Source organism: Thamnophis sirtalis, unplaced genomic scaffold (genome assembly GCF_051295495.1).
Source record: "Thamnophis sirtalis isolate CommonGarterSnake01/CBP01778 unplaced genomic scaffold, rThaSir2_p1.2 scaffold_15, whole genome shotgun sequence".
Classification (NCBI taxonomy): Eukaryota; Metazoa; Chordata; class Lepidosauria; order Squamata; family Natricidae; genus Thamnophis; species Thamnophis sirtalis.
Genome location: NW_028261395.1, coordinates 42,678,530 through 42,688,529, shown reverse-complemented (window position 1 = coordinate 42,688,529; position 10,000 = coordinate 42,678,530). Strand labels below are relative to the sequence as shown.

Here is a 10,000-nt window from a genome sequence, read left to right as displayed (position 1 = left end):
TCTCCTTTGCTTCCTAAAACAGCTTATGTTCCTGCATTTTAAAAAAGTCAAATTCTACTACGGCACTTGTCAAAAATAAATGTTGTGAGCTAGGCTTCCCCAAATCACGCAGCAGGCTCCTTGTCCCAACAGAACCCCTTTTTATTATACTAAGGTGAATTCTTCTCATTCACATCCAGCCAAGTCCCGACAAACGGACTTTCAAAGGTGAATTTACAACCATAGACCTCATCAGGCTTGGAGAGCTGCCAAGCCGATATCTTCTAAACACCAAGCTGTAGCAGCAATTCCTTGGCAAGAAGTCAGGGACGGATCTTCACCCTAATAAATTGAATTAATTGTCTCCTGCAAACTCCACTCCCCTTTCGCTCCTCTTTTATTCCCTATGGGAGGGGCCATTCACTGTCAACCTGTGCCTTTACTCCAGAGTCGGCCCTTGTTCCTTAACTGTTCCCTTCCCCTGTGCATCCGTGTGGACAAGGAGCACAATCAATTTCCAGCCAAAATCCTCCAGGGATAAACTTTCACCTCCTCCCTACCTAACCACTATTTCTCCTCTTCCCGTCTCCCTACATCATGCTGTCTAGGTCTGTGGCTCTGATGGCATGACCTATGGTGACCAGTGCCAGTTAAGGACCATAGCTTGCCGGCAAGGGAAGGTCATAGAGGTGAAGCATTTGGGCCAGTGCACCTAAGTGCTTAGACCAAGCAATAGCAATAGCCTGTAGACTTATATACTGCTTTCCAGCCCTCTCTAAGCTGTGTGAACATGGGCACACTGGGAACAGGCTCCAGCTGTTCCTCTGCCCCACTGATGTCCGACTCCGGAGGCAGCTGATAACTGTCAGACGGCCCTGGCCCCCTCTCTGCATCCGACACAGAGCCCTCATCCGAGCCTTCCCCAGACTCCAGGACTGGCCCAAGTTCCTTCCCAACCTCCTCACTGAGTCTGCCACCAGTTCTGCTAGCCGCTGGTGGGCCACAACAATAAAGTTTGTGATGTTATCAATGAAGGAAGTGGTCACGAGCAAGACGGGCACCAGGCAACCCCACTATGTTTTACTCAGAAGCAAACCGAACAGAGGTTCAAATCCTAAAAGTCCCCATCCCTTGAAGGAGTTCTTAAATTAGAACTCAACTATCTCCTGTTCTTGTTTCGGTTTTTGGAACCACAAATTCTCCAAGGACTTTTGCACGGTGCCAGGCCCAGCAGTGAACGAACATAATCAAAATTAAATGTTTTGAACTTTAAAAGCAAAAGAGGGGGGGGGGAGAACCATTTCTGCAGCTTTGAGCTAAGGCCTGTTGTTCTACAAGGATGAGATAAGGATGCTTCCTGTAGTAGGAAACCGCCAGCAGGTTTAAATTTGGAGCTTCTGTTAACATCTAGAAGGAATTTAAAAACTCCCTTCTCATGGGGACTCCCGCTAACATCTGGCAAAGAGCACGGCGAAGTCCACCGTTAAACTGCTAACATCTGGAAACAATTGCTGGGTTTGTCTTGGAGATCTTTTCAACACCGAGGAAAAAAAAAACTGGGGGTAGCTAACACCTGGAAAGACATCAGGGCATTTCCCTCCAACATCTGGAGTCAAAATGGAGCGGTCTTAGAGATTTCGCCTCACAATCAGGAGGCTGTAAGTTCGATCCTAGGTAGAGGCAAATATCTCTCTCTCTGGGCACAATGAGAATCTATCTGCTGAACAAAACTCCTCATTGGCGACAAGAAAGGCATCCGACCACTAAATACCCAGCTCCATTCAGTTGAGCAGACTCCACCCCGCAAGGGATTATAAGGTCATTAAAAGTAGAAATGGGAAATGGGGAAAATACAATGCAATACAATAGCAGAGTTGGAAGGGACCTTGGAGGTCTTCTAGTCCAACCCCCTGCCTAGGCAGGAAACCCTACACCACTTCAGACAAATGGCTCTCCAGCATCTTCTTAAAGACTTCCAGCGTTGGGGCATTCACAACTTCTGGAGGCAACTTCTGTTCCACCGATTAATTGTTCTAACTGTCAGGAAATTTCTCCTTAATTCTAAGTTGCTTCTCTCCTTGATTAGTTTCCACCCATTGCATGAAAATATCACTACGTATATCTCTATATAACAACATTCAAATATTAAGTCGATTAGAAATTGAAAGTTGACAGTATGTCTCTATCAATAGTTAAATAATAGAAGCAAAAGACAGAAATTTAAAAGGTTAATGATTAATTAAAGAATGAAAAATTATCAATATGAAGAATGCATACTATCAATATGTTACTATAATAATGATCATTACTGCTATCAACACGCTGTTCATGTAGATATTTGTTTTCTTCTAATGTAATTTCAATGAAATGTATAGTTATATTTGAAAAAGACACGGGACCCGGAAAAATACTGAACTTTGTAGGGAAATGGAAATTTATACACAAGGAAAAGAAAAAGATGGAAGGAAAAGAAGCGGAGAGATGATGGGAGAGAGGGAAATGGAGTGGGGTGAGGAAAGGAGAGGTGGGGAGAAAGGCTGAGGGAAAACGAGAAGGAAGGAGACAGAAGAAGAAGGATGTAGAGTGGGGAAAGGAGAGAGGGAAGTGGAGGGGAGAATAGAAGAAAGGAAAGGAGAGGGAAGTGGAGAAGAGAGAAAAGGGGAAAGGAGAGGGGAGGGGAGAGGTAGGAGGAAGGGAAGGAGAGGGAAGTGGAGAGGAGAGAGGAGAGAGGAGAGAGGGAAGTGGAGGGGAGAAGTAGAAGAAAGAGAAGGAGAGGGAAGTGGAGAAGAGGAGAGAGGAGAGGGGAAAGGAGAGGAGAGGGGAGAAGTAGGAGGAAGGGAAGGAGAGGGAAGTGGAGAGAGAGAGAAGAGGGAAAGGAGAGAGGAAGTGGAGGGGAGTAGAAGAAAGAGAAGGAGAGGGAAGTGGAGAAGAGGAGAGGAGAGGGGAAATGAGAGAGGAAGTGGAGGGAATTAGAAGAAGGGAGAAGAGAGAGAAGAGGGAAAGGAGAGGGGAGGGAGAAGTAGAAGAAAGAGAAGGAGAGGGAAGTGGAGAAGAGGAGAGGGGGGAGAGGGATGAAGGGGAGAAGTAGAAGAAGAAAGTGAAGGGAGAAGTAGAAGAAGAGAAGAGGAGGAAAGTGGAGAAGAGGGAGGAGGGAAAGGAGAGAGGGAAGTGAAGGGGAGAAGTAGAAGAAAGAGAAGGAGAGGAAAGTGGAGAATGGGAGAGGAGGGGAAAGGAGAGAGGGAAGTGAAGGGAGAAGTAGAAGAAAGAGAAGGAGAGGAGAGAGAGGGAGGGAGAGATGAGGGGAGAGGAAAAGGGAGGAGAGGGAAGGAGAGAGGTGAGGAGAGAAGGAAAGAGGAAGGAGAGGGGGGGGGAGACGGACTGTCATAAAACTGAAACGTGCCGGGAATAATTTTAAAAATGATCTGGAGTCGAAATCTCCCACGAACTAAACCGCGGCGAATCACGATCGGACGACTCTGCCGATTTTATCCCAGGGTTTTGAGGTTTCTCTGTCCGCCGGCCAGCTCTGGGTTTGTTTTTAATAAACATTAACTTTGCCGCGGCTTTCAATTAAAAAACACGCAGACGGATATTCAAACACCGCCACCCCCATCAATGTCTGATCTTTTGAAAATGGGCTCCTGGTTATCATCTGTTTGATAATGACTTCTCTGGCAGGTGCCGCGTGTGCGAACTGACCTCCCGCTCGGGAGCCCGGGAGACTGGAGGATGGCGGGTGAGAACTCATTTCCACATCGCGCCTCCATCCATGCTCTCTGCCCCGCAGGCAGGACGGAGACAATGAGAAAACGGAGCCTCATTTGTTCTGCTAACAGGCCCAGGAAGGAATAAAAAAAAATAATCAAAAGCTAATCTCAGCTGAGACTCGGAAGCGTTTTCCTTAAACTGGGGTCTGATTCTCACCCTCCGTACCCCAAACTTTTTTTTAGAACAGGGGTGTCAAACTCGATTTCATTGAGAGCCGCATCAGGGGCCCCCCACCTCGGGGGGTGTCCCAGACCCCATTTTTGGCTGGGACAGTCTCATCCAGTGAAAATGGAGCTCAGGGGGCCCGTACGCGGCCCTCCTGAGTGTTGTGGCCCCTCAGCACGGAACGATATTCCCTTCCCGCTAAAGGTGGTCCCTATTTTTCTACTTGCATTTTTTACGTGCTTTCGAACTGCTCGGTTGGCAGAAGCTGGGACAAGTCACGGGAGCTCCCTCTGTTACGTGGGGCTAGGGATTCGAACCGCGGAACTGCCGACCATTCTGATCGACAAGCTCAGCGTCTCAGCCACTGACCCGCCGCGCCCCTGTTAAGTTGTCGATAAGACTTATTGCTCAGCCCATACGTGGCACTAGAGCAGAATCAATGGAGTTCAAGAGAAATTGGACTGAGACGTTTGTGACCATTTAAAGATTCCAGGCTAGATACCCGCTTAACTCCACCACCTCCCACTCTGCCTGCTCGTCTCCTACCCTGAAAGGGACAGATGAAACAGGCTTTACCACCCCCAACGTTTTCCCACCCAGGTGGCAACCAGAGGTACTCACGGGTGCAGCCGCTCTTGTTGTCCGTGACGATGCCACGGAAGTTCCAGAACCCGGGTTCGCAGCGGTCACATTTCAATCCCCCGACCCCGGGTTTGCAGGAGCACTGGCCTGTGCTGGGATCACAGCTCCCTCCGTAGGAGCCATAGGGGTTACAGTGGCAAGTGCCTACAAGGCAGAAAATGATTAAGCTCTACCAGCTGGTTTAGTAGAAAAAGCCCGCGGCCCCTCGGACGGATTTCCCAACAGAGGCGGTGAAGCTTCTTCACAGGTGAGCTACACAGAACGAACAATCCCTAGAGCTGGAAGGGACCTCAAAGGTCTTCTAGCCTAACCCAAAGGTGCTTTTCCAAGGATTTCCTTTATTTTTATTCCTTGAAGGGGTTTCGCTTCTCATCCAAGAAGCTTCTTCAGTTCTGGCGGAATGTTGGGGAATGGGAGGATGTACATTCCTTGCACTCCCTCTTGAGTTGTTGAGGCCACTTGGAGGTTTATCTGTGCCCTAGAGTCTCTTGGATAGTGCAAATGGGTGTGGAGCCTTCTTGGAAACAGCCGAAAGGACTGTGTTGTAAACCGGAGACAGGTGATGTGATTATCTCTCGCCCTGTCAAGAGAGGACTGTTCAAAACAGCCTGGAAATGACCCGGAAACAGCCTGGAAAATGGCCTGGGTTTGGGCCATTTTTTGGTGCTCTGGCATCCAAGAAGACCAGCTGGCTAGTGTGCCTGTGTGTGCCGGAAATTTGGCAATGGCGCAAAAATCGGCCTGAAAAGACCCTGAAATAGCCTGTTTTTTCTCTATTTTTCGGGCTATTTTCAGGCGCTCCAGTGCCCGCAAAGACCAGCTGACCGGCATGCAAATAAACAGAAGAGTAGCTGGCGATGGCCGATGTCCCCACAGAGAGGGCTGTGGGTGCCACTTCTGGCATGCGTGCCATAGGTTTGCCATCAGAGTTCTAATTTAAGGGCAGACCATAAGCCATACCCAGTCAAACAATTGTCTATTTTGAAAACTTCCCAATGATGGAGCACCCACAAGCTATTCCATTGATTTAATTGGCCACCTAGCCCGGTGACGATTAACTCCGCCTGTAAACAGCACAGCTCAGGTTTCTAGTCCTCATGACGATGCGGCAGGAGGGGATGCTTAAATTTCAACTGGGCGGTGTGATTGGTTGTAACACAGCCCAAATGGCAACTCTTGGAAACTTCCCAGAATAATCTCTGGCAGGGGAAGGGGGGGAATCTACGGCAACCAGGGGCTGGCTTCAATGGGTTCGCGGCTCCGTTGCTGTTTGGGCGTGGCAATGGTGGGCATGTCCTAGTTGGCTTCCTGCACCACTGGGGAGGGGCATTTTACACCCTCCCCCGGCTCTGGAGACTTCCCTTTAAGTCTCTGGGAGGGGGAAAACTGCTTCCTCTGGGCTCCGGAGGCCCATTTTTGGATTTCCGGAACCTCCGGTAGTTCCGTTACCCCCAAGCCTCTGTGCGGGTCTGCACTCACCTGGCACGATGAACGGGTTGGGTGGAGACTCCTGGGAGGGGAGGGAGCAGTGGTGGGGTCTTACCGGTTCGGAGAGGTGGCGGACTGGGTTGCTGGAACCGGCAGTGACTCACACCTGCCCCGCCCCTGAACCAGTTCACCCAGTGGCGCCTATGGTGCCGCCATCTTGTTTTTGGCTTCTGCGCATGCGCAGAGCAATTTTAGTTGTACTGCACATGGGTGCATCAAGGGCGCACGCACGCGAAGCAACTCTGAGCAAAGCGATAGTAGTCTCTCTCAGAACCCACCCCTGGGAGGGAGGGGTGGGCGTGGCCAGCCAGGGGTAGCATTTGTTTTGGGGGGAGGTTCGCCGAACTGAGCAGAATCGTAGCTAGAGGATCGCCCGAGCCCGTGCAAACCCCCAGCAGCTCATCCCTTGTCAAGGACACAGCCAAAATTTAGCTTTACGGGGATTTCCACAGATGGGAGTCAGGTCAGGCACACACCCGCTCCCTGCAAATGAATTGAATAACCAACGGCTTATTCGGGGCTGTCAAAATAAAAGCATTGCCCCAGGCCTGGTGGGGAAGGAGGGAGGGGGTCTTCAGGCTGAGCGAGACCCCTCCCCCCCCAGCCCTTCCCCACCTTCCCCGAGCATTGCTAGGCAGACGTGAGATTTCAAATTTCCAGCTGAGCATCTGAACGACTTCACAGCTTCAATTATCACGGCGACCCCGGGAGGGAGAACATGCCATTTTTGCGGATTCTAAACCACTCTCTGGGTCAAGAGTCACGGAGCCATTAAAGCCGCTTTTGGAACACGGCCACTATGGAATAAGTGACCTCGTGCATGACGGGCCGCTAGCGAACCGCAAACAAGGCCGGTCGCATTCCCGCCCGCCGCCCTTAATGGACGCCCGCTAACCAGCTGGCCCTCGGCCTCAGCTGCTTAAAATGCCACCAAACTCTCCCCCCCCGTCTCGTTAAGGCGAACAAGATGGCTCCGGCTAATTATTCCATAAAAATTTAATAAACCCTGCATGGGTGGGCTGCGGAGGGCGGCGAGGGAAAAGGCAGAACAGATTGGGAGTAGGGGAGCATGATTTCCCCTGGATCCCCCCACCTTCCCGAAGAGTGCCGGGAAAAGGGTCTTCCCTCCACCCTGAGCTCCCCCTTTAAAAGCCTTGTTGAAGCCCTCCCCTCCCCCCCACCGAAGAGGGGCATCAACTTACTGGGGCATCCAGCCGACCCCACTCCAAGCGCCAAAGTCACGTTGTCTGGGCAGCAGCCGTAAACGGTTTTGCTACAGTGAAGGAGTTCTGGCGAGGAAGACGGAAGCGTGGGGACTCCTGGAAGGAAAATTAAAAATCCCGTTTTTAACGGCAAGCAGCTACGAGCCCTTCGCGGTGCTGTTGTTCAGTTGCTAAAATCGTTCCGCGACCCCCATGGTGTTCACATTAATGTCGGGGTTCCAAATAGCATCCAAAAGTAAATCCGAGTCCGAGGAAAAGCATTGCTCAAAGTTCCAATTGATTAAGAGAGCCATGTTGGCACATCGGGGAAAACCCGAATCTGAAAGCTTCCCGGTTTTCCCCACCCAGTTGAAAGTTCAAGATCCTGCTCCCCCCACACCCACAAGTCCATCCCACGGTCCAACCTTCCACTGCCGTCCTGGCAGCTTCCACCCATCCACTTCTAGTCAGGTGCAGAGGTACCGAGACAAAGGATGACCTTGGCTTTCTAGAAAGAATGTTGTTATGGCTACATCGCATCTAACTCCATGCAATCTCCCCTCCCATTTTCCTACAATAGAAAATGCATAACAGAAGAATAGAAAATGTGGCAGGCCAAAGAGCCAAAAGAAAAGATGGCTGCAGGCCTGACACATGGATCATGCCAGCCCCCCCCCCCCCCTGTCTTCTACCCCCTCCCTGAGGCTACCCAATCTCATGTCTATTGCCTCAACGACACCATCGGACCATCCCATCCTCTGCCATTCCCTTCTACTTTCGCCATCCATCTTTCCCCAACATCTCCAAGAAGTTTTCTCTTCTCCTTAGATGGCCCAATTCAATTCAAAACCTTTATTGTCAGAGTACAATAGGTGTACTCCTTTCGTGCACTCCATCCAACACAATACAACTCACAGTGAAAGACAAAAAGATCTCCAATGAATGCTGCTAACAAACACCCAATCCTATTGCACCATGGGAACTAATTGCACATCGCACCAGCCACGCAAGTCAATCATACATATGTTATATAAAGGTGCTAGTCGTTCCCGACTCTAGGGGGCGGTGCTCCTCTCCATTTCAAAGCCGAAGAGCCAGCGCTGTCCAAAGACATCTCCGTGGTCATGTAGCTGGCATGACTCAACGCCCGAAGGTGCACGGAACGCTGTTCCCTTTCCACCAAAGGTGGCTCCTATTTTTTTACTTGCATTTTTTAATGTGCTTTCGAATTGCTAGGTTGGCAGAAGCTGGGGACAAGTCACGGGAGCTTACTCCGTTATGCGGCGCTAGGGATTCGAACTGCAGAACTGCCGACCTTTCTGATCAACAAGCTCAGCGTCTTAGCCGCTGTGCTGCCCCATCGTACGATGTTGCTGTAGGGTGATTTTTTTTCATTCAGGGGCCCGGCAGCCCACGGATAAAATCTGTTTGCGCGGCTGCCTAGCCTTCTACATCTCCTTCCAGATGGTAGGAGAATGAAGAAGGGCTAACCAGGGTGTGAGTCGTCCCTGAGGATTTTCCTCACTCTTCTAAGGCACCGAGCTCTAGCGATGTTGTCTAGTGGTATCATGGGACAGCCCCACAATGTTTTGTGCTGTGCTCCCCACTCTCTGTAATTGTTCTGAGCGAGGCTTCCCAAGAGCCTGAAGCCAACTCCTGGTCCCGACAAAAAAAACCTTTTATTAATTGACTGTGAATTCTGCTCATCCACATCCAGCAAAGTCTTTCGAGGGAGGATTTACAGTCACAGACCTTATCTGGCTTGGAGAGCTGCCAGGCCGATATATGCAGAACTTGACAAGGAGCCTTGGCGAGTAAGGAACCAATGAAGCGAACTAATGGTCTCCTGCAAACTCCACTCCCTTTTCGCTCCTCTTTTATTCCCTCTGGGAGGGGCCATTCACCGTCCACCTGTGGCCTTACCCCCAAGTCGACCCCTGTTCTTTAGCTGTTCCCTTATCCTGGCAGCTCTGCCCATGCACACATTCAGAACAGGCTCCAGCTGTTCTTCTGCCTCACTAATGTTTGACTCTGAAGGCAACTGATAACTGGCATAAGGCTCTTGGCCCCCTCTCTGCCTCTGACACAGAGCCCTCCTCAGAGCCTTCCCCAGACTCCAGGACTGGCCCATCTTCCTCCCCAACCTCCTCACTGTCCGAATCTATTGCCAGATTCGTTGGCCGCTGGAGAGCCACGATACCTTGCAAAGAACACTCAGGGTTGATTCCCTTCCTTCGAGCCAAGAAGGAATTGGATTTGGATTTGGATTTAACTTTATTTGTATGCCACCCTTTTCCCTGAGGGGACTCAGGGCGGCTCTCACAATTCAGGGGAAGGGAAGTACAAAACAAGTTATACACATGAAGACAATACATCGTTAAAAAGCACAACAGTCATACTATTCGGGTGGGGTTGAAGTCTTTAGCCCCAGGCCTGTCGGGACAGCCAGGTTTTAAGGGCTACGCGGAAGGTCTGAAGGGTGGTGAGGGTACGAATCTCCACGGGGAGTTCGTTCCAGAGGGTCGGAGCAGCCACCGAGAAGGCTCTCCTCCGGGTAGTTGCCAGTCGACATTGACCGGCTGATGGAATTCGGAGGAGGCCTAATCTATGGGATCTTATTGGCCTAGTGGAGGTAATTGGCAGTAGGCGGTCTCTCAAGTACCCAGATCCAATACCATGAAGGGCTTTGTAGGTGACAACTAGCACCTTGAAGCGCACCCGGAGATCAACAAGGAAACCCAGCAAGGCTGCAGTTT

The 10,000-nt window shown here is 50.6% G+C and overlaps 1 protein-coding gene across 1 annotated transcript in view; it reads right to left on the bottom strand.

Moving 5' to 3' along the window:
- Positions 1-10,000, bottom strand: part of AGRN (agrin) — a gene marked incomplete in the record, with an annotated part of 268,173 nt that overhangs the window by 61,875 nt on the left and 196,298 nt on the right. Inside the window, 2 exon segments of the mRNA XM_087702674.1 lie at positions 4,534-4,698; positions 7,245-7,361. Coding sequence (XP_087558800.1) covers positions 4,534-4,698; positions 7,245-7,361 — 282 coding nt within the window.